Source organism: Equus caballus, chromosome 20 (assembly GCF_041296265.1).
Source record: "Equus caballus isolate H_3958 breed thoroughbred chromosome 20, TB-T2T, whole genome shotgun sequence".
Taxonomy (NCBI): Eukaryota; Metazoa; Chordata; class Mammalia; order Perissodactyla; family Equidae; genus Equus; species Equus caballus.
In genome coordinates this window covers 37,097,839-37,125,125 of record NC_091703.1, presented here as the reverse complement: position 1 = coordinate 37,125,125, position 27,287 = coordinate 37,097,839, and the positions used below count along the sequence as shown (strand labels likewise).

General features: G+C 45.9%; 2 protein-coding genes across 5 annotated transcripts; one reads left to right on the top strand and one right to left on the bottom strand.

The window, feature by feature from the left end:
* Positions 1-338: 338 nt before the first annotated feature.
* RPS18 (ribosomal protein S18) lies at positions 339-5,534 on the bottom strand. The gene is made up of 6 exons (XM_001497064.5): positions 5,411-5,534; positions 4,833-4,931; positions 1,227-1,313; positions 1,045-1,146; positions 591-682; positions 339-455 (listed from the first exon to the last, which is right to left on the bottom strand). Exons 1-6 carry the CDS (start codon positions 5,411-5,413, stop codon positions 380-382), a joined length of 459 nt encoding a protein of 152 aa, XP_001497114.1. The 5' UTR covers positions 5,414-5,534; the 3' UTR covers positions 339-379.
* On the top strand, positions 5,506-27,267 carry VPS52 (VPS52 subunit of GARP complex). 4 transcript variants are annotated; one of them, XM_001497032.6, is made up of 20 exons: positions 5,506-5,946; positions 6,768-6,852; positions 7,000-7,052; positions 7,239-7,314; positions 7,487-7,554; positions 7,849-8,024; positions 8,409-8,559; positions 8,838-8,938; positions 9,047-9,179; positions 9,325-9,382; positions 9,746-9,879; positions 10,327-10,482; positions 10,971-11,089; positions 11,365-11,488; positions 11,777-11,872; positions 11,990-12,097; positions 12,307-12,372; positions 25,950-26,061; positions 26,268-26,386; positions 26,559-27,267. In XM_001497032.6, exons 1-20 carry the CDS (start codon positions 5,857-5,859, stop codon positions 26,703-26,705), a joined length of 2,172 nt encoding a protein of 723 aa, XP_001497082.1. In that variant the 5' UTR covers positions 5,506-5,856; the 3' UTR covers positions 26,706-27,267. The 4 variants fall into 4 exon arrangements, with proteins under 4 accessions (XP_001497082.1, XP_070101509.1, XP_070101510.1 ...); XM_070245408.1 differs by having other exon boundaries at positions 5,603-5,946; positions 7,166-7,314; XM_070245409.1 differs by having other exon boundaries at positions 5,634-5,946; positions 7,188-7,314.
* The last annotated feature ends 20 nt before the right edge of the window (positions 27,268-27,287 follow it).

Here is a 27,287-nt window from a genome sequence, read left to right as displayed (position 1 = left end):
ATCAAGACTTGCAAAAACTCACGCCAGCGTCTGCAGCCTAGGCTCATCCACCTACACACCACCACCCTGCTGCACCAACCCCAGGATATTTGGTTGTCCTGAAACATTCCGGGCTGTTGCAACTCACTCATACCTTAGAGGGTGGGGCACCAGTAGGTGAAAGGCTGCTTTTGGCAGGGTGGGGAGTGGCAACACTATTGCTTTAACCAAGACCAAGAACAGATTGGGCAGTTGAGTGGGGACATCAGCTAACAGGGGAAAAACCAACAGGGCCCGAGTAACAGCATTCCCTATCACTGCCCCCAGAAGAATGGAGAGAAACACAAAGAAGGAAGCCATAGCTGTATAAACTATTTATTAACAGACAAAGCCTACAGATTTATTTCTTCTTAGACACACCCACGGTGCGGCCCCTGCGGCCTGTGGTCTTAGTGTGCTGACCTCGGACACGTAGTCTGCAGGTGAGAAAAGAAAAGGATCACAAGTCATACATAATACAAAGAAAAGATCTGGGGAGAGACAAGAGAGCATGAGAAATCCGTGGGAGTCCTAGAGGCAGGCAGGCAGAGGAGACCCCCATACCCACTCACCCCCAGAAGTGGCGCAGCCCTCTGTGGGCCCGTATCTTCTTCAGTCGCTCCAGGTCTTCACGGAGCTTGTTGTCCAGACCATTGGCCAAGACCTGGATTTGGGAGACAAAATGAGGGATGTCGGTTTTTTGTTTTTGTTTTTTTTAAAGATTTTATTTTTTTCCTTTTTTCTCCCCAAAGCCCCCTGGTACATAGCTGTATATTCTTCGTTGTGGGTCCTTCTAGTTGTGGCACGTGGGACGCTGCCTCAGCGTGGCTTGATGAGCAGTGCCATGTCCGCGCCCAGGATTCGAACCAACGAAACACTGGGCCGCCTGCAGTGGAGCGGGCGAACTTAACCACTCGGCCAAGGGGCCAGCCCCGGGATGTCGGTTTTAACCCCGACCGCCTATGACCAATTCCAGGTGGACACTCCACCTTCCATTTTTCTAATCTCTCCCATCTCAATCCATACCTGGCTGTATTTTCCATCCTTCACGTCCTTCTGTCTGTTCAAGAACCAGTCTGGGATCTTGTACTGGCGTGGATTCTGCATAATGGTGATCACACGTTCCACCTGGCAGGCAGGACAAGGATCAGATCCACATGCCCCCCTTCTGAGGCAGGCCCAACCCAAGCCCCGTTCCCTGTGCTCACCTCATCCTCAGTGAGCTCTCCTGCCCTCTTGGTGAGGTCGATGTCTGCTTTCCTCAACACCACGTGAGCATATCTTCGCCCCACACCCTGAGGAGGTTTTGGAATTGGGTTTGAGTCAGATTTTTCTGATTTCCTAAATTCACAGCCCCTACTCCAAAAGCATACAAAAATAGGGCCTACAGTAACTGTGCTTCATACTTTCTGGATCACCCCTGCCCCACCTCCTTTTCCAGATATGCAGCTTAACCATTAAATACAAAGAAAAATAGGAGCCGCCCCCTCGGCGCAGCGGTTAAGTTCGCACGTTTCGCTTCTCGGCGGCCTAGGGTTCGCCGGTTCAGATCCCGGGTGCGGACATGGCACCGTGTGGCAAGCCATGCTGTGGAAAGCATCCCACGTATAAAGTAGAGGAAGGTGGGCACCGATGTTAGCTCAGGGCCAGGCTGCCTCAGCAAAAAAAAAAGAGGAGGACTGGCAGTAGTTAGCTCGGGGCTAATCTTCCTCAAAAAAAAAAGAAAAAAAAGAAAAAGAAAAATAGTTTTGTTCAGGGGTAGGGCTGGACCATGAACAGAGAACTTGTGGCAGATAACTTCCTGAAAGCAGAATCTTTTCTTTTCCACATTGCCTAGCATACATAACTGTCAATAAACGCTGGCTGTTAGACACTGTCGCAGCGCCCAAGAGTGGCACCTTCCAATTTCCTGCTGGAGGACGAAGGGCCTGGCTCTCAAAGCTGATGCAACATCAAAGCAGCAAGAGTAGGGTCTTCTGAGCCAACAGGGTTGAGCAAGCGGTAGGACTGTCAGTTGCTCAGGGTCCCTGAGGGTCATGATTCTTTGGTCAGACCACCATATCCCCATGATCAAAGTTTCCAAGATCACAAACTTGATTTTCTTAGTGCCCAGAGATGACCAGGCCCTCGGGAGCTAAATGCCCAAATCAAACTCAAAAGAAACTAATGCTTTCACTAGTGGCATCATATCAACACCAGCACTGCTACTCCTTGCCACCTGAACTCATGAACCAAACAGATCTGGATAGTGAAGGATGGTGTGCTGGGTTTAATAGTGTCCCCACCCCCCAATATATGTCCATCTGGAACCTCAGAATGTGACCTTACCTGGAAATAGTCTTTACAAATAAAATTAGTTAAAATGAGGTCACACTGGATTAGTGTACCCTAAATCCAGTGACTGGCATCCTTACAATAAAAGGAGAGGACACACAAGACACAAAGGGAACGAAGTCATGTGATAACAGAGGCGAGAGATTGGAGGAATGCGGCTCTAAGACAAGGAACGCCAAGGACTGCTGGCAACTACCAGAAGAGAAGACGCAGGACAGGATTCCCAGAGCCTTCACAGGAGCACGGCCCTGCTGACACCTCGACTTTGGATGTTTGACCTCCAGAACTAAGAACTAGCTTCTGCTGTTTTAAGCCAATAAGAATAAGGTAACTTGTTATAACAGCCCCAGGAAACTAAAACAGATGGTATTTCCTAGAAATAAGAACGGGACCTAGGAAATCAAATTATCGGTTGACTCAGAAGACAGTAAGGTCTCTCTCAAATTTAACTATTTATAGATGAAACACTATTTGGAGATATATACTTTGTTTAGCAACTGACTCTAGATATCGGCTAGACAACTTCGTAAGTTAGATCCCCTGACCCACTTTTCTCTGCCCCATCCATAAGAGTGCACTACAGGGAGCCATTACTTTCTCATCTTCATAGTCCAAGGGTCTGGACCGTATAATAGATGAGTTGATACCAACTTAATATTACTCTCTAAGAGTATTTAGAGCAATGTTACTCATGGTGGCACTGGCATTTTGGCAGGACAAGAGTCCCTTATAAACAAGGCCAGGAGGTACCTTCTAGTCATTGTGACCAACTCCAACCCCCTCCTCCCATGTTTCCAAATAATCCAGACAGCAGGGACCACCCTGGTTTACAGCAAGGGCAGAACACCAGCCAGCCTCAAAGAATACTCACACCAAGTTTACAAGTGGAAACAAAACGACGAGGAAGAGATCATGGCAAAAAGAATAACCTTGCAGGATCTGTATTACCTCTAAAGAAAGCCCTCTTCTGCTTGTGTCTACTTCCATTCCATTCTTCACCCTTCTCTGGCCAATTAACCTAACTTTTTAACTGCATCTTTTGAGGAACCCCCTCCCCCAACTTTCTTCCAATTTCCAAGTATCACCTCCCATACCGTATCCTTAACAAAAGACCACCTCCACACTTTAGTTCTCTCACCAGAGGAAGAGCTGCTGCAATTGCTGGCTCTCCATGCAATCAGCAAAAACCTCAGCACTCAGGTATCTATCTCTAGGAATAAACTTTCCCTGTGATAAGCAGGGCACCAGGATCGCAGGAGTCTTCTTATCACAACACTCATGCTCACGAAGTACCAGAAGCTGCTCTGAGTAAATTGTTTTAAGTTGACTACAAAGCTTATGACATATTTAACTAAAGTAACAAATACAAAACCAGTTAACTTCAAAGAAGTAGAGAGGAAGGGCTTAACAGAAGCATCCCATTAACCAGGCTGGTCTTTTATATTCACTACCTCACTTAAGTCTTACAGCAACCCCTGAAAAAGGCACTGTATTTTACACTGCCTCACTACTTTCAGAACTGCAAAAGCAATCTTATACACCATTTAAGAACAAAGGAAAGCTGTGCTTCCTGCCATATAGATTGAAAAATCAAAGGGATCTGATCAATCTTCTAAGTCAAAGGTAGGATTTAGCTCTAAACTATCTATAAAATATTTATCAGTTTCCTTTAAATTCCTTGAAACCAGGCGACAGTATCCCTAGTAACACCCATTCCCTAACACTGAATGGGCACCTGTCACACACCGGAAGTTGGGGATTGTGAACCACACAGGCAGAGTGCACACACACGAGCAGGGAAGGAAGACATTCAGCCATTTCCACAACTAATCACACGTACTGACTGGGGGGGTGGGGTGGAATAACGTCTCCATCTGGAAGACCAGGTGTTCATCAGGTTGGTGAAGGGGGATATCCAAGCTTGTATTCACCAAGTTAATTCACACAAGTCCTAGTCGCTCTGCCACTGGAGGGGGCAGAGACTTTCACCTCTGGCATCTGAGTAAACATCCTGCTCCTGATGTAGTGACACCCTCCCACCTCCCAGTTACAGGTTCCCCCACGCTTGGAATCTGCTGGCATTTCTGCTCACCCCTCAAGACGAACAATTACATAAATTTCACAAGAAGGGTTGCTGATGTGATGGGGGTGGGGCAGAACCCAAACCTACAATGGATCTCACAAACTGACTTGACAGCTGACGGTCCAGGAAAACTGCAGCAAATTCAGGCGGACAACCAAACCCACTCCCCACCCCCTAGGTGAAATATTTTGGCTTGACCTGAGATGATTCCCTGGCTTTCACTACTCAGCTTTGGGGTAAACGTGCTAAGCGTTTAAGAGGTTTAGTCGCTGCCTCAACCATTCTTGGTGTTTCTTCGCCCGGTTTGGACTACGTTTCCTCTACCTTGCCTCACTTACGGCTTAGGTCCTAACAACCCAAGTTCCACTTACAGTCCCTGCTCCTTACCATACTTTACCTTAATGGCAGTGATGGCGAAGGCTATCTTCCGCCGCCCATCGATGTTGGTGTTGAGTACTCGCAAGATGTGCTGGAACTTCTCAGGGATCACTAGAGACTGACAGAGATCGGGGGAGAAATCAGATACCGTGAACTACCATCAAACCGTAACCTCAAACAGGAGCGTTAAGCTTGTCACACTGGGGGCAACGACTCCCCTTCAGGTTTTCACAACACGGCAAACTACGGTCCTGCAGACAGCAGCGACACGAAGGGTTCAGGCTAGGGAAAATGCAACCTCTGGGAGGGGGCAAGTCTCCTGCTCGTTCCCAAACGTACACTCTGAGTGGCGGAGGCCGGAGGTCCCCGTGCACGCCCAAGCTTTTCGCGGCTTCCGAGCGCCCGGGGAGGGACTCTTCCTCAGGCCCCACTCCCCAGAACTGGATGTCTTTAGTCGTCCGTCCTCAGGGACGCGACCCAAGGCTCCACACAGAAGGTTGCAGGCCCCCAGAATAGGGCGTTTTCGGCCACCTGATAGCAGACTTTCCCTGCCCCGGTTCCGATGTTGCCGGATCCCCGTACAGATCTCAGTCTTACCATGGCGGCGGACCCAGCGGCGGCGTGTAGGCCTCCTGTGGAAGAGAGAACGGAAGTGACGTAAAAGCCTTATATAGCTACAAGGCGGAAGAGGCGGGGCGATCCTGGTGCAGCGCTTCCGGAAACTGCTTGTGTGCGAGCCGACTCTTCTTTTGAGAGTCTGAATTGGGAGTCACAACTTCCGGTACGATCCCTCTTTACAGTTCGTAGAGATCTTGGCTGTGAGAGCAGCGAAGGTTCCGGGGAGAGATTGTGCTTTAGACGTCCAATTCCCATTTGCACTTGGATGAAGTGGTTAGAGCTGAAAGGGGAGAGCTGGAGTCAAATCCTTTAACTCAAATATCTGGGAACGACTTCGCGCTGTGCAAAACGCTCTAGGACTTGTAGTTCCTCTCCCGGGAACCGACTCGCCGGACTGACAGCTGCCGGAAGTGAGGCTGCGCGGAATGGCCGCCGCTGCGACGATGGCGGCGGCTGCCCGGGAGCTGGTGTTGCGGGCCGGGGCCTCGGATATGGAGGAGGAGGAGGGCCCACTGGTGAGAACGCGGGGCTCCTTCTCCTCCGGGGTCTCGTCCAGTCGTCCTCGCGTCAGAAAGGCCTGGGCTGGGTTCAGGACACTGTTGGGAGCTCGGTTGCTGCCAGTGATGATACCTGGTTTGGCTCCCCATACCTCTCCCTGTCATCGGACTTGAGCCTGAGCGGGGACCAGAATGGCTGAGACTCAGGTTCCAGGGCACAATTCAATTAACCCCCAGATTTTGGGGGAGAATAGAGAAGCAGTGTAGTGTAAAGGTTTAGAACGTGCCCTCTGGAGCCAGGTTGCCTGCGTTCTAATTCCAGTTCTGCCACTTACACGCTGTGTGTCCTTGGGCCTGTTAACCAGCCTCTCTGGGCCATCACTTTCCACACTTATAAGGTGAAGAAGGTTGTCGGTTAGGATTAGATGAATGAGTAAATGTTAGAGGGTACTTGACATGCAGGGAAACGCTGTGTGTTAGCTGACATTTCTAGAGAGGCTGGGGCTCCCCAGAGAGAGTGTGATAGAACACCTAAGATAGCAGGAATCTGGGCATCCTAAATTCGACTGCAGGCTCTGCTCTGTCTTCTGCATCTCCTAATTTTCCTCATTCGGACACCTCCACTCTTCGTGGGTTGCCTGTCTCCTTGTCATATTTCCTCCCCATCAACCCCATGTAGTAGATTGGGTACAATGGGAGACACTTGGAATTTTTTGGCTCGGTACCTATGGCTCCCCAGTAAAAGTCCCCCCACCCTTGAAGGATTGGGGATTATCCCATTATGTTTTGTTCTCCCCCTCTCTCCCTGTATCCTCTCCCATTAACCTGCCCCTCTCCAGGGGAGTGGTCCTGGTCTTCAGGAGCCATTGCAACTTGGAGAGTTGGACATCACCTCTGACGAATTCATCCTGGATGAAGTGGACGGTAAGTGACGGCCCGGGGTGGATGCAGTGCCTGTCATCTGAGAGGCGTGGGGGCCTGACGTAAAAAGGCGGGGATTCGCGTGCAGATGTTCAGGGTGGGGAGGGGGAGCTGTGGAGCTGGACCCTTATGATAAACTTCTATTTCCAGTTCACATTCAGGCAAATCTGGAGGATGAGTTAGTAAAGGAGGCTCTTAAAACGGTGAGGCTTTCCACTATACTAATCTGCCCCTCCACCTACCCTCCCCTCACAGAAAAGAAAAACAAAACGGTCTCTTGCCTCTTATATTGTCACCTTGGTATCTTATCCTCTAGTCCTCCGTTGATTCTGTTCCAGTGTCCCTTCACCGCGACTTCCTCCTGACCTGTCGTGTTTACGTTCTCCCAGGGTGTGGATCTCCGTCACTATTCAAAGCAGGTTGAGCTGGAGTTACAGCAGATTGAACAGAAATCCATTCGAGATTGTATCCTCCAGCAGAGGGAAAGGGGGTTGTTATTAAAGTGGGGATTTTGGGGGACATGGTGTTGACGTCTTTTCTCTGAGGTTGCTGTCACCTCAGGGAGAACTTGGAGAGGTCCTGCAGGTCTGGGGAGCTCCATCTTCACGGTGAGGCCCCTTGACTTTTTGTGGGTCAGATATCCAAGAGAGTGAGAACATAGCATCGCTGCACAACCAGATCACAGCCTGTGATGCTGTCCTTGAGGTTAGTAACCGTGACCTGTGACCCCCTAGTCCCTCTGAACCGGATCGTGGTCTCGGGTGCCATTTTTTAGGTCATCAGCCTCAGGTGGGGACAGTTACAGTCACTTTCAGGGTGACCTCAATAGCCTTTTTTGTTGTTACTGCCGTAACTAATGTTATTTGCTGGTGACCTTTGGGGTACCTCTTCCCTCATCACCCGCTACCGTCATGGACTGATAGATACTGGAGACTTCACGAGGAAACTTAGGTGGCCCACTTGCGGTGCTCCAGCAACATCTTCTGCCCTCCCCCCCAGCGCATGGAGCAGATGTTGGGAGCTTTTCAGAGTGACCTCAGCTCCATCAGCTCTGAGATCCGGACACTACAGGAACAGTCAGGAGCCATGAACATTCGGCTTCGAAACCGCCAGGCAGTTCGGGGGAAACTTGGGGAGCTTGTCGATGGTCTCGTGGTGCCCTCTGCTCTGGTCACGTGAGTCAGCAGTTTGAAGGACCACAATGTCTATGGCAGGTAGCTGGGCTGGCGTGGCTTACCCTACTCACCACATGGGTCTCCTGGCTCCAGATCATCAAGTGCCTTCCAGAAACTGATGAGTGGGTTGACAACTCTTTCTAACCTTGATGCATGCTTTAAGGTGTCAAAGATTAGGAATCCTCCAGGGTCAGGCATGTAGTGAGGGGGTCCAAGGCTTATGGAGGGGGTCCAGGAACAGAAAACTTTGTACCTATGTCCTGACTATGATACAGTGTGAGAAGGGAGAGGAGCAGAGGCTGAATGTAGGGGGTATGGTTTGGAGTCTAGAGATGTCTGGGTCTCCCTCCTAACCCAGCCCACCCACCTCTGCCTGCTATTCAGGGCAATTCTGGAGGCGCCAGTGACAGAGCCCAGGTTCCTGGAGCAGCTGCAGGAGCTGGACGCCAAGGCAGCCGCAGTCCGAGAGCAGGAGGCCAGAGGCACCGCTGCCTGCGCAGATGTCAGAGGCGTGCTCGACCGGCTCCGGGTCAAGGTAGGGGGTGGAGGTGGATACTCTGGAATCTACTAGAACCAGCCTACCTGAGACCCTCACCCTGGATTTCCCTGGCAGAGCTCATGGTAGCCTGTCCCTAAGGACTTCACCCTGCCTGCACCTCCCATCTCTGGGTTCCCCTGAAAAATCTTAAGATAGTGAAGAGGGATTCTCCGCCCTTCCTCCTCCCGTATTTAACATTTGTCACTCCCCACAGTGCCTCCCAAACGGTAAGACGGTTGCAGCCTCATGCCCTGTGTTTGGTCCCCCACGTCTAGGCAGTGACGAAGATCCGGGAGTTCATCCTTCAGAAGATTTATTCCTTCAGAAAACCCATGACCAACTATCAGATCCCCCAGACGGCCCTGCTGAAGTACAGGTCACCTCTTGAAGAAGGGCTCGGGGTGGCCTCTGAGCTTCTGGCAGCCAGTGTGCTGTCTTGGTTCTTGGGCAGGGGAGGAGACTGATGGGTCCCTGTCCCCTCCAGGTTCTTCTACCAGTTCCTGCTGGGCAATGAACGAGCCACAGCCAAGGAGATGAGGGATGAATACGTGGAGACGCTGAGCAAGATCTACGTGTCTTACTACCGCTCCTACCTGGGGCGGCTCATGAAGGTGCAGGTGAGGCCAAAGACGGAGAGGCGCTCGTGGGCACCTGGGCTGGGAAGAGGGACCACGGCTGGGCCAGAGGCGCAGTGTTAAAAGAAATTTTTTTGTGGCGCCGTGGGAAGAGATGCTTACCAGTTCTCTTTTCTGTTGTGTCTAGTATGAGGAAGTCGCTGAGAAGGATGATCTAATGGGTGTGGAAGACACGGCGAAGAAAGATATCCTAGAGCCGAGACACCCTCATGTTAGGCCTGGAGGGACGGGGCTTCTGGCTTCAGCCTCCAGGGCACTGTTGCTTACGTTTTCTGTGGGACCAAGAGCTTTGAAAATATGATGAAGGCTATGGCTTCCCTCCCCAGAAGAAGGCACAGGTCGTTTTGACACATAATTTTGCATCTCGTATCATTGGGTGTGGAGGCTCCCCAAAACCCAGTCACAAATGGCAGGTGGAGTGGGGCCCCAGTACTGGGAAAGGGGACATCTAGGCTGTGTCTGGCTGCCTGGGGTCCCTGGGGGTACTGAGTCTTTGATCTTAGGTCACAGTTGTGATCTTACTGTTTTCCCTGACTCTGACCCATCACGATTCTTCTCGAAGCCATCCCTTCGCAGTAGGAACACCATCTTCACCCTGGGGACCCGTGGCTCTGTCATCTCCCCCACTGAACTGGAGGCCCCCATCCTGGTGCCCCACACCGCCCAGCGGGGAGACCAGAGGGTAAGAGGAGGAGCAAGGTTCGGTCATGAGGGGACTCTGAGCATGGGCCTGGGAACCTTCCCACCCTGCAGGCCCCTGGATCAGTCCCTGTAGACCTGGCTGGCCTTCTGTCACCCTGCTGTTCTGTGACGTGAAAGCGTTGGGACCACTGACTCAAGGGCGTACAGAGGGGAGAGACTGGCTGAGGGGCGTGACATGTCATGAGGCAGGGTGGAGGTGGATGCAGGAGCAGCAACAGCAGGTGTGGGTGGGCTCCTCTCTTGTGCGCCTTCCCCCCACCTCTTCAGTATGCATTCCGGATGCTCTTTCACAGCCTGCACTTGGGTTAGGTGGGAAGAGTCTGCTGGGCCCTCCTGACCCAGCTTTGCTCATTTTCCAGCCATATCCACGGGGAGGCAGTGTTGGGTCCATCCCTTCTGTCTCTCTTCTTTACCCCTCCCCTTCTAGTATCCATTCGAGGCCCTCTTCCGCAGCCAGCACTATGCCCTCCTGGACAATTCCTGCCGTGAATATCTTTTCATCTGTGAATTCTTTGTTGTGTCTGGCCCAGCTGCACACGACCTCTTCCATGCCGTCATGGGCCGGACGCTCACCATGACCCTGGTAAGATCTGCAGCTCCTGCGCTCTTAGGCCTCTGTGTCCTCAGTCCCCATGGGTACCATGAGGGGGTCATAGCTCTGGTGGTACTGAAACCAGGACCCTCTCATTTAAAATGTGTAAGCCTCGTACTCACAGTGTGACTCTCCATGAAACTCTCAAAGCTTGGGATCCCCGAGACTACCCCCACTGCTGATCCACACCCAGGCAATAGCGCCTGAAAACTGAGGGGCCCCTAAACCTTGGTGCTCAGCCCTGAATTCTGCTATGATAGGCTTGCGATCATAGATCCTGGTGAGCAAGGCAGCGGGACGATCCGAGTGGCCAGTGGACAGGGAAGGAGGGGACAGTTCCTTTTTAGATTTCCTCCCCCCCTCTCTTCCTCCCTCCCTCCCTGTGCCACATCCCCAAAGGAGCATCCCCTTTGTCCATAGCCACTGGGAACGATAAAGTAACATTCTCTTTCAATCCTTTGCCTGTTCTTAAATTACAGAAACACCTGGAGTCCTATCTCGCTGACTGCTATGATGCCATTGCTGTTTTTCTCTGTATCCACATTGTCCTCCGATTCCGCAATATTGCAGCTAAGAGGGATGTTCCCGCCCTGGACAGGTCACTGAGTTCTAGTCCTTGATGCCCCCTTCCTTGAACTCTTGGTCTTACACAACCTTGCCCTGACCCTTGGGTTCACACAACCTGGTACCATTGACCCTTATTCCCATTCATCTGCCTGGAGGCAGTCCCACTGCTTTCTGATGCACCTCTCGCGCCTGCTCCTACCTCCACCAGCCATCAGCCCTACATCAGTTTTCCACACACACACTCCACCACCCTCACCACCCTGACATTTCTTGCCAGCTGATCTCTGATCCTGATTAAGCCCACAGGTACTGGGAACAGGTGCTTGCCCTGCTGTGGCCACGATTTGAGTTGATCCTGGAGATGAACGTCCAGAGTGTCCGAAGCACTGACCCTCAGCGCCTTGGGGGACTGGATACTCGGCCCCACTATGTGAGGGGGGGCAGGGTAACAACGGGGTTCCTGGAAGGCAGGGTCTGAGCTTCACCGTGGGGGTTGGCCAGGTTCATGGTTGTGTCGTGGGCCTGGCTGGATATGTAACCACCCTGTGTGAGGGGCAGTCTAGGAGCGTGGTCAAACTCAGGGTGGGTTGGGTGCTGTTGGGAGGGACCGGAGGTGGGAGGCACAGCGGTTGGTTGCCCACCTCCAAGGGAGTCGGGAGGTTGTGTTGGTTGGGCCAGGGAGTTACTGTGACTTTTCATCCTGCTTTCTTTCTCCCAGATCACACGTCGGTATGCGGAGTTCTCCTCTGCTCTTGTCAGCATCAATCAGACAATTCCCAACGAACGGACGATGCAGCTGCTGGGACAGCTACAGGTGAGGGTAGGGCAGGGGAGACTGCCCAGCAGCAGGGCTGCCACAGCGGGCCGCAGCGTGAGGACGGGCCACATGCTCTTGTCTTCTCATGTCACCATTTCCTTTCATCTTTTTCAGGTGGAAGTGGAGAATTTTGTCCTCCGAGTGGCAGCTGAGTTCTCCTCAAGGAAGGAGCAGCTTGTGTTTCTGATCAACAACTACGACATGATGCTGGGTGTGCTGATGGTAACAGACACCCCTTCTCCCTGTCTCCGGTACTACCCAGAGGATTCAGCTTCCCCTGCTGCTCTGTTAGCTCCATGAGGGCAGAGATCATGTTGGTCTCGTTCAGTGTTTTCTTTGTGGAGTCGGGCACAGCGTCGGGCACAGTACGGACACGTGGAGGGAAGGACTGCTTTTCCCTGAACTTGAGATGTCCCTTTGTCTTCCCTTAGGAGCGGGCTGCAGATGACAGCAAAGAGGTTGAGAGTTTCCAGCAACTGCTCAATGCTCGGACACAGGTGGGGGTGTGGGGAAGAAGAAAGGGCCAGTCTCGTGTGCTGTTTTCAGTTCAGTGCGTGTGCGAGCGTGTGTGTAGGGAGAGGCGGTTAATGGACTTTAGGTGCACAGAGTTGGAATTATTAGAACTCTTGGTTCACAATGCGCTGTCACTATTGGTCTATATTTTTTTCTTTGTATTTTTTTAATGATATGGAAAGGCACGATCCTACCACATGCCTTGGCAATAATCTACATCAGAATATGAATTCTTTCTCACCCCATCTCCCTGCCTCTCACATCGAGGCATCTCTTGACCTAAATGGACTGTTTATCATGCTCTTGCTTTTAAAAATATAGCTATAGGTATGCCAAAATAATAATTAGTTAGTTTGTTTTTGAGTGTCATAAAGACAGAATCACAGGATTTTTTCGTGCATAAGTTTTCCAGTATCATCATGTTATGACATATGGCTGTAGCTCATTCATTTTCACTGCTCTGTAGTGTTACATTGTGTGACTATAACATATATTCTCCTGTAAGTGGACACTTGTATTGTTTCTAGTTTTTGGTTACTGTGAGAATTGTTTTAGGAACACTTACGTCTTTTAGCACACATGGAGGTAGGTAAGTTTTACTGAAAGTTTCTCTTGGAAGTAGGAGTGGGCTTGCTGCTTATATAGGTTTTGCCAGGATTCAACTGTTTGAGACAAGTGTGGCAAATTGTTTTCCTAAGTGGTTGTATCAGTTTATTCCATATCTGCAATATGTAAGAATTCTCATCCAGCCATATTTTCTCCAACATGTGATAGTATCAGACTGTCTTTGCCATTCTGGTAGGTATCTCATTGGGGTCTTGATTTGCATTTTCCTGATTACTAATGAGATTGGGCATCATTTCAAATGTTATGTAGTCATACAAATTTTTCTTTTCTATAAAATGTCGTAGCATTTGACCTCTTAAAAATTGGGTTGTGTTTTTCTTTTTGATTTATAACAGCTCTTTATGTTATGTTCTACTTACTAGTCTTTTGTTGATTATATAGATATCTTTCAGTATGTGTTTTATCTTCTTACTTTTTTTATGTTGTCTTTTGATGAACAGAAATCAGAAATTCCTAATTGTGATATGATTAAATTTATTAGTCTTTATTTTTGTGTCTTGTTTAAGAAATTCTTTATTACCCCAGGGTCAGCAAAATATTATACTACATTTTTTTCTTTTTTTTTTTTTTAAAGATTGGCACCTGAGCTAACAACTATTGCCAACTTTCTTTTTTTTCCTTCCTGCTTCATCTCCCCAAATCCCCCCAGTACATAGTTGTATATCTTAGTTGCAGGTCCTTTTAGTTGTGGCATGTGGGACACCGCCTCAATGTGGCCTGATGAGCGGTGCCATGTCTGCACCCTGGATCTGAACTGGCGAAACCCTGGGCCGCTGAGAAGCGGAGTGCTCGAACTTCGGCTACGGGGCTGGCCCCTACATTTTTTTCTTAATATTGTAGAATTTTGCTTTTTCCTTTTAAGTTCTAAATTCACCTAGAATTGATTTTTTGTGTATGATGTGAGGAAGGAATCTAATTTTATTTTTTTATATGAATAATGATTGGCCCAGAACTATTTACAGAAAATCCCTTTCTTTTCTTTTCAAGATTTTTTTAATTTTTTCCTTTTTCTCCCCAAAGCCCTCCCCCCCCCCCCCCCCGGTATATAGTTGTATATTCTTAGTTGTGGGTCCTTCTAGTTGTGGCATGTGGGATGCTGCCTCAGCATGGCTTGATGAGTGGTGCCATGTCCGCGCCCAGGATTCGAACCAGCAAAACCCTGGGCCACCACAGCAGAGCATGTGAACTTAACCACTCAGCCACGGAGCTGGCCCCCAGAAAAATCCCTTTCTTTTCGCACTTGATCTTGACAGCACTTGAAAACGGTGCTGTCTCTGTCATATAGCAAAACTCCACAAAGATGTGCGTCTTGCCCTCTGTTCTATTCTGTTGATCAATACATAAGGCAAATTCTCCTACCTTGTTTTTTCATCAGTATCTTGTGTGTTAATGGCCTTTTGACTTTTCATATACATTTTACAATCAGCTTGTAAGTTTTAACATTTAAAGAAAATATTAAGGATTTTGATTGGAATTGCGTTGATCAATTTGGAAGAATTGACACTTTATGATGTTGAAACTTCCTGTCCATAAACAAGGGCTCCTTCTCCATTTTTTAAGATATTCTTTAATGTCTTTTGATAACCTTTTACGATTTTCAGCACAAAGACATTGCAAATCTATTGTTAGAGTTATTTCTAGGTAGGTGTAATATGTAGATTTAGTCCTATTAGGAATAAATAAATCCTTTCTTTTTCTAAAAAGATTTTATTTTTCCTTTTTCTCCCCAAGGCCCCTCGGCACATAGTTGTGTATTTTTAGTTGTGGGTCCTTCTAGTTGTGGCATGTGGGACGCTGCCTCAGCAGAGCTTGACAAGCATTGCCATGTCGGCGCCCAGGATTCTAACCGGGGAAACCCTGGGCCGCCACAGTGGACCGTGCGAACTTAACCACTCGGCCACGGGACGGCCCCATAAATAAATCCCTTCTAATCCTTTGCCTTTAATTTTTTATGTCTTTGATTTTTCTCTTCTGGCTCGACCTCTATGACGATCTTGAATGGTTGAACAGAAGGGTCATAGTGAGAATCTTATCCTGTTCTTGATTTTAAAAGGAATGCTTTCACCGTCTCCCCATTCAGAGTAATGTAGCTCTAGGTTTTTTTGTAGATGCCCTTTATCAGGTTAAGAAAATTCCTTTTAATCCCTAGTGTGCTAGGAGTTACTATGTAGTTATTTCTACTAGGAATAAATCTGCATTTATTTAGAAATAATTACTAGGAATAATATTAGGAATTACGACTACATTTTTTTCTGTCTAATTGTTTGGATTTTCTACTCTATTCTTTTAGAATTTGTCCTTTAAATAAACTGTTGTTACTTAAATATTATCTTTTTAAAAAGATATTTTCTTGATGTTTGAATTGGTGTATAGAAATGCTATTGATTTTTGTATATTGACCATATAGCCAGCCATCTTCCTAAATGGTTATTTTTAATAATATTTCTGGAGATTTGTGTGTGTTTCCACGTAGGCATTCATCATCTATGAGTTATGACAGTTTCAGTTCTTCCTTTCTGATCTCTGTGTCTTTAATTGCTCATGTCTTTATTCTCTTACTGCACGGCTAGGACCCCCAGTACAAAGCTGAATAGTTGTACAAGTGGTAATAGTGAGAACCCCTGTCTTTTCCTAATTTTAAAAGGAAGGCTTTCATCATTTCCCCGTCAAGAGTAACGTTGCTGTAGGTGTTTTATACGTACTCTTTATCAGGTTAAGAAAATTCCTTTCAATCCCTAGTATGCCAAGAGTTATTATTTTTTTTTCTTTATTTATTTTTTTAAAGATTGGCACCTGAGCTAACCTCTCTTGCCATTCTTCTTTTTTTTCTTCTTCTTCTCCCCAAAGCCCCCCTGGTACATAGTTGTATATTCTAGTTGTGGGTCCTTTTGGTTGTGCTATGTGGGACGCCGCCTCAGCGTGGCTTGATGAGCGGTGCTAGGTCCGTGCCCAGGATCCAAACCAGTGAAACCCTGGGCTGCCCAAGTGGAGCACGTGAACTTAACCACTAGGCCGCGGAGGTGGCCCCAAGAGTTATTATTTTTTAAATACATGAATGGGTATTGAATTTTTAATGAAGAATGTGTGCTTTTTCTGCAACTGTTGAGGTAATCACATAGTTTATTTTTTTAATCTATTATGTGGTGTATGACATTTGTAGATTTTAGAATGTTAGACCATTCTGGGTTTGGTCTGATTCACTTAGAATTTTTGCTTCTCTGCATAGGTGAGATTGGCCTGTGATTTTCTTTTATTGTACTGTCCTTGAGTGGTCTTGGTACCAAAGTGATACTGGCTTCGTAGAAGGACGTGGGAAGGAAGTATTCCCTCTTTCTTTTTATTCTGAAAGAGTTTAAGATTGAAACGATCTCTTCTTTTTTTTTTTTTTTTTTCCATTTTTTAATTGGGTTATTTCTTTTTTTTTTCAGATTTTTTTTTCTATTTTTTATTAATGTTATGATAGATTACAACCTTGTGAGATTTCAGTTGTACATTTTTGTTAGTCATGTTGTGGGTACACCACTTCCCCCTCTGTGCCCTCCCCCCACCTCCCCTTTTCCCTGGTAACCACCGATCAGATCTCCTTATCAATATACTAATTTCCACCTATGAGTGGAGTCATATAGAGCTCGTCTTTCTCTGACTGGCTTATTTCGCTTAACATAATACCCTCGAGGTCCATCCACGTTGTTGTGAATGGGCCAATTTTGTCTTTTTTTATGGCTGAGTAGTATTCCATTGTGTATATATACCACATCTTCTTTATCCAATCATCAGTTTCTGGGCATGTAGGCTGGTTCCACGTCTTGGCTATTGTAAATAATGCTGCGATGAACATAGGGGTGCAACGGACTCTTGAGATTTCTGATATCAGGTTCTTAGGATAGATACCCAGTAATGGGATGGGCTGGGTCATAGGGTATTTCTATTTTTAACTTTTTGAGAAATCTCCATACTGTTTTCCATAGTGGCTGTACCAGTTTGCATTCCCACCAACAGTGTATGAGGGTTCCTTTTTCTCCACAACCTCTCCAACATTTGTCACTCTTGGTTTTGGATGTTTTTGCCAATCTAACGGGTGTAAGGTGATATCTTAGTGTAGTTTTGATTTGCATTTCCCTGATGATTAGCGATGATGAACATCTTTTCATGTGTCTATTGGCCATATTCATATCTTCTTTTGAGAAATGTCTGTTCATGTCCTCTGCCCATTTTTTGATCGGGTTGTTTGTTTTTTTGTTGTTAAGCAGTGTGAGTTCTTTGTATATTATGGAGATTAACCCTTTGTCGGATAAGTGGCTTGTGAATATTTTTTCCCAATTAGCGAGCTGTTTTTTTGTTTCAATCCTGTTTTCCCTTGCCTTGAAGAAGCTCTTTAGTCTGATGAAGTCCCATTTGTTTATTCTTTCTATTGTTTCCCTCAACTGAGGAGTTACAGTGTCCAAAAAGATACTTTTGAAACTGATGTCAAAGAGTGTACTGCCTATATTCTCTTCCAAAAGACTTATTGTCTCAGGCCTAATCTTTAGGTCTTTGATCCATTTTGAGTTTATTTTGGTGTGTGGTGAAAAAGACTGGTCAATTTTCAATCTTTTGCATGTGGCTGTCCAGTTTTCCCAGCACCATTTGTTGAAGAGACTTTCTTTTCTCCATTGTAGGCCCTCTGCTCCTTTGTCGAAGATTAGCTGTCCATAGATGTGTGGTTTTATCTCTGGGCTTTCAATTCTGTTCCATTGATCTGTGGACCTGTTTTTGTACCAGTACCATGCTGTTTTGATCACTGTAGCTTTGTAGTATGTTTTGAAATCGGGGATTGTGATTCCGCCGGCTTTGTTTTTCTTGCTCAGGATTGCTTTAGCAATTCGCGGTCTTTTGTTGCCCCATATGAATTTTAGGATTGTTTGTTCAATATCTGTGAAGAATGTTCTTGGGATTCTGATTGGGATAGCATTGAATCTGTATATTGCTTTAGGTAGTATGGACATTTTAACTATGTTTATTCTTCCAAACCATGTGCAAGGAATGTCTTTCCATCTCTTTATGTCATCGTCAATTTCTTTCAAGAAAGTCTTGTAGTTTTCATTGTGTAGATCCTTCACTTCCTTGGTTAAGTTTATCCCAAGGTATTTTATTCTTTTCGTTGTGATTGTGAATGGGATTGAGTTCTTGAGTTCTTTTCTGTTAGTTCATTGTTAGTGTATAGAAATGCTACTGATTTATGCACGTTAATTTTATACCCTGCTACTTTGCTGTAGTTGTTGATTATTTCTAATAGTTTTTCTGTGGTTTCTTTGGGGTTTTCTATATATAAGATCATGTCGTCTGCAAACAGCGAGAGTTTTACTTCTTCGTTACCTATTTGGATTCCTTTTATTTCTTTTTCCTGCTGAATTGCTCTGGCCAGCACCTCCAGTACTATGTTGAATAGGAGTGGTGAAAGTGGGCACCCTTGTCTTGTTCCTGTCCTCAGAGGGATGGCTTTCAGTTTTTGTCCATTGAGTATGATGTTGGCTGTGGGTCTATCATACATGGCCTTTATTATGTTGAGGTACCTTCCTTCTACACCCATTTTACTGAGGGTTTTTATCATAAATGGGTGTTGGATCTTGTCGAATGCTTTCTCTGCATCTATTGAGATGATCATGTGGTTTTTGTTTTTCATTTTGTTGATGTAGTGTATCACGTTGATTGACTTGCAGATGTTGAACCATCCCTGTGTCCCTGGTATAAATCCCACTTGATCATGGTGTATAATCTTTTTGATGTATTGCTGTAATCGGTTTGCCAAAATTTTGTTGAGGATTTTTGCATCTATGTTCATCAGTGATATCGGCCTGTAGTTCTCCTTCTTTGTGTTGTCCTTGTCAGGTTTGGGGATCAGGGTGATGTTGGCTTCATAGAATGTGTTAGGGAGTTCTCCATCTTTCTCAATTTTCTGGAACAGTTTGAGGAGAATAGGTATTAAGTCTTCTTTGAATGTTTGGTAGAATTCTCCAGAGAAGCCGTCTGGTCCTGGACTCTTATTTTTGGGGAGGTTTTTGATTACCGTTTCTATTTCCTTACTTGTGATTGGCCTATTCAGATTCTCCATTTCTTCCTGATTCAGTTTGGGGAGATTGTAGGAGTCTAGGAATTTGTCCATTTCTTCCAGGTTGTTCAATTTGTTGGCATATAGTTTTTCATAGTATTCTCTTATGATCTCTTGTATTTCATTGGTATCTGTTGTGATTTCTCCTCTGTCATTCCTAATTTTATTAATTTGCGATTTCTCTCTTCTTTTCTTGGTGAGTCTGGCTAGGGGTTTGTCAATTTTGTTAATTCTTTAGAAGAACCAACTCTTTGTTTTATTGATCCTTTCTATTGTCTTTTTTCAATATCGTTTATTTCTGCTCTTATTTTTATTATTTCCCTCCTTCTACTGACTCTGGGCTTTGTTTGTTCTTCTTTTTATAGTTCTGTTAGCTGTCATTTGAGGTTGCTTATGTGAGCTTTTTCTTGTTTAGTGAGGTGAGCCTGTATTGCGATGAATTTCCCTCTTAGGACTGCTTTTGCTGCATCCCAAATGATTTGGTATGTCGTGTTCTCATTTTCATTAGTCTCCAGATAAAATTTGATTTCTTCTTTAATTTCTTCAATGATCCATTGTTTGTTGAGAAGCGTGTTGTTTAGTCTCCACATTTTTGCACCTTTCTCTGCTTTTTTCTTGTAGTTGATTTCTAGTTTAATAGCATTATGATCAGAAAAGATGCTTGATATTATTTCAACTCTCTTGTATTTACTGATGTTTGCTTTGGTTCCCAAAATATGGTCAATCCTTGAGAATGTTCCATGTGCACTTGAGAAGAATGTGTAACCTGCTGTTTTTGGATGAAGTGTTCTATATATATCTATTAAGTCCATCTGGTCTAATTTTTCATTTAATTCTATTATTTCCTTGTTGATTTTCTGTCTGGATGTTCTGTCCATTGGTGTTAATGGTGTGTTGAGGTCCCCTACTATTATTGTATTGTTGTTGATGTCTTCTTTTAGTTCTATTAAGAGTTGCTTTACAAATTTTGGTGCTCCTGTGTTGGGTGCGTATATATTTATAAGTGTTATGTCTTCTTGGTGGAGAGTCCCTTTTATCATTATATACTGTCCCTCTTTATCTTTCTTTATCTGTTTTGCTTTGAAATCTACCTTGTCTGATATTAGTATAGCGACACCTGCTTTCTTTTGTTCATTATTAGCTTGGAGTATTGTCTTCCATCCCTTCACTCTGAGTCTGTGTTTGTCTTTGGGGCTGAGGTGTGTTTCCTGGAGGCAGCATATTGTTGGATCTTGTTCTTTGATCCATCCTGCCACTCTGTGTCTTTTGATTGGGGAGTTCAATCCATTTACATTTAGAGTGATTATTGAGATGTGGGGGCCTACCACTACCATTTTGTGTCTTGTTTTCCGGTTTTCTTCAGTTTCCTTTGTTTCTCGTCCCATGGTTTAATCTGTTCTGATGTAGAGCTGCTACTCTCTGTTGTTGTCCTTCTACTTATCTCCTCTGCTCTTGGTTTTGTAGCCCCTTTCCTTTTTTGGATTTTTCAGGAATGAGGGTTTTCCTGAGGATTTCCTGAAGAGGAGGTTTTGTGACAATGAACTCCCTTAATTTTTGTCTATCTGCGAAAGTTTTTATTTCTCCATCGTATTTGAAGGATATTTTCCCTGGGTAGAGAATTCTCCGCTGTAGATTTTTGTCCTTCAGATTTTTGAATATATCATTCCACTCTCTTCTAGCCTGTAAAGTTTCTGCTGAGAAATCTGCTGATAGCCTGATGGGGGTTCCTTTGTAGGTTAGTTTCTTTTGCCTGGCTGTCCCTAGTATTTTCTCCTTGTCGTTGACTTTTGCTAGCTTCACTACTATATGCCGTGGAGTTGGTCTTCTTGCATTGATAAAGTTTGGAGATCTATTGGCTTCTGTCACCTGAAGATCCATCTCCCTCACCAGATTTGGGAAGTTCTCAGCCATTATTTCTTTGAATAGGCTTTCTGCCCCTTTCTCCTTCTCTTCTCCCTCTGGTATACCTATAATCCTTACGTTGCATCTCCTAATTGTGTCTGATAATTCTCGGAGAGTTTCTTCATTTCTTTTTAGTCTTGCTTCTCTCTCCTCCTCTGCCTGCAGCAATTCTATATTGCCATCTTCCAAATTGCTAATTCTTTCCTCCATATTATCGGCCCTACTGTTCAGAGCATCTAGATTTTTCTTAATCTCCTCTATTGTGTTCTTCATTTCCAATATTTCTGTTTGGTTCTTCTTTATCTTATCAAACTCTTTTGTGACATAGCTCCTGAACTTGTTGAGTTGTCGGTCAGAACTCTCTCTTAACTCATTGAGAATTTTAATGATGGCTGTTTTGAAGTCATCATCATTTAGGTTATATATCTCATTTTCTTTGGGATTGTTTTCTGTGTATTTGTTACTTTCTTTCTGTTCTGGAGATTTAATGTATTTTTTCATATTGCTTGATGTTGTTGATTTGTGCCTCCGCATGGAGATAGAGTTTAGTTGCTCCTTTCACTTGTTTCAGCTGCTGCGGTGGGGGAGCAGCTGTTTATACTGCACCAACCAGGAACCCTGTCCGCAGTTGCTAACTGGGCCTGGGCCCCTCCTCGTAGCCACAGTGGCCCTTTGGATTCCCTCCTCTGCCGTGGGGGCCATCACGGGGGGCTTCAGGCTGCTGGTGCCTACTGTTGCAGCCCACCTAGATGTGCTCTCTCCTTGGGGTCTGCAACGGTGTTATGGGCTTTTCCAGCGGCCAGGGGTGGGATCACTTATATTTGTCACTCCGTTGCTGTCGGCACCCACAAAATCTCACTTGTCCTCTATGGGTCGCAGGAGAGCTATTGGCATCTTCTACAGTCTGTGGTTAGTTCACCTAGCTATGCTGCTTTTGCCCTGGGGTCTTCCAGCCTTGTGGCTGGCGGCTGGGTGCCTTCTACTGGTGCTGTGCAGAGGCTTTCCCTAAGGCTGCTGTGAGCCTGTAGGGTTTCCCCCTAGGCTACGAAGCTGGGTCTCTGGAACTCCCCCCAGCCCCAGTCCTCTCCGAGATCTCCGGCTATCCCTAGTCCCACGGGGCGGGCAACGGCAGCTGGGGGTCGCCCCGCCCTCTGGGCTTCTCTCTGGGCCTCTCCCGGGAGCCCTGAATGCTGGACGTGGCCCCTCTGCTAATGGCAGACAGAGAGTTTTGTCTGCTGCCCGGGCGGAGCTCCGGCGCTTCCCCTCCGGGTCGCAGAACCGGCCTTTGAAAGTTCCCCCAGCCCCGGTCCTCTCCGAGATCTCCGGCAATCCCTAGTCCCACAGGGCGGGCAACGGCAGCTGGGAGACCTCCGTACCCTCAGCGACTCTCTCTGGGACCCTCCGGGTGCCGCGAACACCAGGCTGGGTCTCCCCGCGGGCTCAGGTGTGCAACTCCAAAGTTTCCCTCTGCGTTTAGGAGTAATTGCGGGGGGTTTAGGTAGGGTTCTGGTCACCTGTTTCCACCGTCGCTCCTCTGTTGTGTGCTCGCTCCTGCCCTAGATGTGTGTAGATCCTCTGGGAGCGTCCGTTGGAAGAAAGCCGCTTGCGGGTACTAGGCTGCTCGTCGGGGTCGGAGAGTTTTCACCTATTTCCACATCCTCCCGGAGGAAAGTCCGTCCGCCTTCCGATGTATAGTCGCGTGGGGTGTCTCAGACGTCCTGAGATGCTGTCTGGATATCCTTTGTCAAGCGATAAGTGTCCAAATAATTGTAGACTCGAAGGGCGAGAGACAAAGAGGACTACTCACGGTGCCATCTTGGATCCTGCCTTGAAACAATCTCTTCTTTGAAAGTTTCATAGAACTTGCCAGGAAAGTATCTGGAAAGATTTAAAACTGTGAAATTACCTCTAAGTACTGCTTTTATTGAATTCTGTAGGTTTGAATATGTAGCATTTTTATTATCATTCTAAGAATTTTTATGGTTTGATTATTTCTTCTTTGATCCTTGACATTTTTGGAGGAGTGTTTTAAAATTTCCCAAAGTAGTTTTCTCACTTATCTTTTTGTCATTAATGTCTAACTTAATTGCATTGTAGATGGAGAATGTGTTTTTTTGAGTACTGATTCTTTTTATTTTTTATTGAGTTGATAGGTTACAATCTTGTGAAATTTCAGTTGTACATTATTGTCTGTCAGTCGTGTTGCAGGTGCACCCCTTCACCCTTAGTGCCCCCCCCCCCACCTTTCCCCTGGTAGCCACTAATCTGTTCTCTTTGTCCACGTGTTTAAATTCCTCATATGAGTGGAGTCATACAGAGATTGTCCTTCTCTATCTGGCTTATTTCACGTAACATAATTCCCTCAAGGTCCATCCACGTTGTTGCAAATGGGACGATTTTGTTCTTTTTTATGGCTGAGTAGTATTCCATTGTATATATGTACCACATCTTCTTTATCCAATCATCTGTTGATGGCACTTAGGTTGCTTCCACGTCTTGGCTATTGTAAATAATGCTGCAATGAACATTGGGGTGCATGGGACTTTTGGAATTGCTGACTTCAAGTTGAGTACTGAGTCTTTGAAATTTGTTTAGATTTGCTTATGGCCAGTACGTGATCATGTGAATGTTTGTAAATGTTCCATGTGTGTTCTTTAATTGTCAGGTGTGGAGATCGAGCTTTTTAATTGTGTTGGTCACATCATCTATATCTTTACTGATCATTTTTTGTCTACTTGTCAATAGTTGAGAGATACTTTGAAGATTTGTCACTTTTTCCTGCAGTTCCACCAAATTTTGCTTTATATAGTTTCAGCTTATTTTATCTTAATTCTTAAAAGTTTAGAATTGTTAGATCTTACTGGTGACTTGAAGTATTTGTCACTATATAATGTCCCACTTTAGCCCTAATAATTTTATCTTAGAGCCTGTTATGTCTGATATTAACATAGCTCTGCCAGGTTTACTTTGGTTAATATCTGCCTGCTAATTTATTTCCATTATTTTACTTTCAGCCTTTTTGTGTTTTCACGTTTTAAGTCTTTTGTAAATAGCATATAGCTGGAATTTTTAAAAATCCAATTGAATTATCTCTGCCTTTTAACTTATGGCTTCAATGCATTTATGTTGATTATGATTAGTGTGAGATTTGGACTTTTTGCTACCATCTCTAGTTTGTTTGGTGTCTTTTGTGCTTTTTGCCTCTGTTTGCTTTTTTGACTACATTATTTTCCCTCTCTCTAATTGTTTGGATTTTGTACTCCATTCTTTTAGAATTTGTCCTTTAAATTTTACCTTGCATATTTGCTTAACATCTAAACTTAACCACTCTCTCAAACAGTATGTGGACTTTAAAGCATTTTAAATGTTTTAATGTTCCAATTGCCCCTCCTCCTTCTGCCTTCCATGCTAATTATTGACCAATATTTTATTTCTGTTGTACTTTTAATTGTTGCTTTTTTTTTTTTTAAAGGAAGGCTGGTCCTGAGCTAACATCCATGCCCATCTTCCTCCACTTTATGTGTGAGATGCCTACCACAGCATGATTGCCAAACAGTGCCACGTCTGCATCCAGGCTCCAAACCAGCGAACCCTGGGCTGCCAAAGTGGAATATGCACACTTAACTTCTGTGCCACTGGGCCGGCCCCATAATTGTTGCTATTTTATAGTGATACTATTTATTTGGGTTTCCATGCTTCCCAGTTTGTTTGTTCACCATTCCTTTTTAAAACTCAATTAATTATTTGGGATCATTTTTCTTCTTCCCAAAGTCTGGATTTTACTGACTGCCTTCCATGGTGTGGCTACACTCTTCCTCTTTTCCCATAAATGTTTAGTTAGGTGGAAAGGCTTGATCAGATTCCAATTTGACTTTTTTTACAAGGATATTTGAGAGGTGGTGGTGTGTACTTCCATCGGGGCCACATACTGTCTTCTGGGCTCTCTCTTTCTCAGTAGCCGTCAATGGTCACTGCCTAGATCCATTAATTAGATTTCTGTACCTCTCAACATCTCAAAATTTTCCATCTCCTTATCTGTCTGTGCTGCATTCTGAGTCATTTCTTCAATTATAAATTCCAATTCACTGTATCATTCTTGAAGTATTTCTGATCTGCTATTTAGCCTAACTTTTTCAAATTTAAAAAATTTATTGTTTTTAAATCCTTTCTAAAAAATTCCATTTTGTTTCAAGTCTGTCCATTCTGAATCTTGTTAATTAGTCATCTTCGTGTCTGTATCTTTAACTTCTTTAAACATTTCATATGGAATGTACACCTGCTATGGATCTGACAGTTCTAATGTTGGCAGTCTTTGGAGGTCTCTGGCCATTGCTTATTGTCTATACTGACTTTTGTGGTAGCTCACTTTCTTTTGTGTCTGGTATCTTTGAGTTCATCGTTTGATCTTAATCAGGGGGAGTCATATGGGCCTAAATTGGCGTTGAGATATTTTCCTTCAGAGAGGATTTGTCTCTGCTTTTGCAGTAGCTGAAAGATGCTATCCACCTGGGTCTACATCGGCACCTCTTTGAGGCTCTCACCAGAGACCAGGCTCAGCTTCCCCACTCAGGGCTGGCATTGGGCTCAGTTTCCAGCTAGCAGAGTTGTCATGGCCGTTTGCCTTCTGGTAGCCCTGCCTCTCCCAGCTGCTCACCCGTCTGGTTCCAGTCCTGACCCCAATTTCTTGTTGCTGTGTTCCCAGCTCAAGTTTAGTTGGGTTTTCTTTTGCTTTTAGTTTTGTTTTTTTGAGGAGGGGGATCCTTGGAGATTTCCCCTACCTCTTATGAGACCAGCAGTGTCTTAAAATATATGACGTTTTCAGAGTTTAGCTGTTTTGCTTTGGGAGTATTCTCAGGATCTAGTCAGTCATAATGCCAGAAGTAGGAAAATCTACTGACACCAGGACACTCAACCCTGTGTATATGTGTGTGTGTGTTTCTCCAGGAATTCATTGAAGAGTTGCTGTCTCCTCCTTTTGGGGGTCTGGTGGCATTTGTGAAGGAGGCTGAGTCTTTGATTGAGCGTGGACAGGCTGAGCGACTTCGAGGGGAAGAAGGTATGAGGGCGGTGTGGTAGTGCTGGGCTCAGTGATAAGGTGAGTGGGAAAGAAAAATGTGAGGATGCAGATTACGTGGGGAGGGGGCAGAGCAGGAAAGAAGAGTTGGATGGTGAGGCTGGCTGTGCCTTGGGGAGGACGTAGTGGGGATGAAGATCACCCAGCCTAGTCCCTCTCTGACACTCTCTCTTTCCTCCTGCCATCAGCCCGGGTTACTCAGCTGATCCGTGGCTTTGGTAGTTCCTGGAAATCATCGGTGGAGTCTCTGAGTCAGGACGTAATGCGGAGTTTCACCAACTTCAGAAATGGAACCAGTATCATCCAGGTGACCTGCAACTCCCAGCCCCCACTCCCATCCCACCCCATCACTAATTTTTTACCCCCAGCTCAGCATCATCCAAGTGACCCTTGAAAGTTCTGGTCGAGCCCTAACCTGATTCCTAATCATCAGCAGTGTCACCCCACAGTCTGATCCCTCCATGACTTTCTCCAACCAGGGAGCGCTGACCCAGCTGATCCAGCTCTATCATCGCTTCCACCGGGTGCTGTCGCAGCCCCAGCTCCGAGCCCTCCCTGCCCGGGCTGAGCTCATCAACATTCACCACCTTATGGTGGAGCTCAAGAAGCACAAGCCCAACTTCTGATGTGCTGGACCCTCGGATCCACCAGCCCTCTCCATGGACTCCTGTACCCCACCCCATACCCTTCTTCACCTGGGGTCCTTCTTCCAGTTCTCCCCTTCCTCCTGGGTCCTTGACGTGCCTCACCCTGCCTTCATTCCCAGGACCCTACCTCATCAGGATAAGCTGGATCCACTTGGCTTTCTGAATCTCCCAGTGTCTTTAGGTTTCCCAGGACCACTTCCCCCTGGGCTTCCAAAACGACCTTTTTCATTTTCCCGATTTTGCACCACCCCCCCCGGCCCCAACCTCCAAGGCTCTGCTCTTCCCCCAGTAAAACCTTCACTGCCTCAGTCTCTGGTTCACTCAACTCTTGTCACCCGTGTTCTGAGGTGTGAAGCCTCATTTCTTGGAATTGGTGGCAAGGGGAGAATGCCTCTAAGTCGTTTTTTTTTTCAGTCAAAGTGATTTCTGTAGCTTTTTGACCTAAGATCTCAGCAACTTGAACACTAACCAGTCCCCTCCTGGCTTGAGAGTTACTCCAAGGTCAGTCTGCAGAAAACAATAAATATTTAATATGACATAACACGCTTCTCTCATTTCCTT

Excerpts from the sequence above, each read along its gene's own strand:
- VPS52 (XM_001497032.6), top strand. The coding sequence starts at position 5,857 with ATGGCCGCCGCTGCGACGATGGCGGCGGCTGCCCGGGAGCTGGTGTTG. Across the intron at positions 7,053-7,238 it reads TAAAGGAGGCTCTTAAAACG|GGTGTGGATCTCCGTCACTA; the intron begins GTGAGGCTTTCC and ends ACGTTCTCCCAG. Across the intron at positions 9,180-9,324 it reads GGCGGCTCATGAAGGTGCAG|TATGAGGAAGTCGCTGAGAA; the intron begins GTGAGGCCAAAG and ends TGTTGTGTCTAG.
- RPS18 (XM_001497064.5), bottom strand. Across the intron at positions 1,314-4,832 it reads TCGCCATCACTGCCATTAAG|GGTGTGGGGCGAAGATATGC; the intron begins GTAAAGTATGGT and ends AAACCTCCTCAG. Across the intron at positions 683-1,044 it reads AGGATGGAAAATACAGCCAG|GTCTTGGCCAATGGTCTGGA; the intron begins GTATGGATTGAG and ends TCCCAAATCCAG.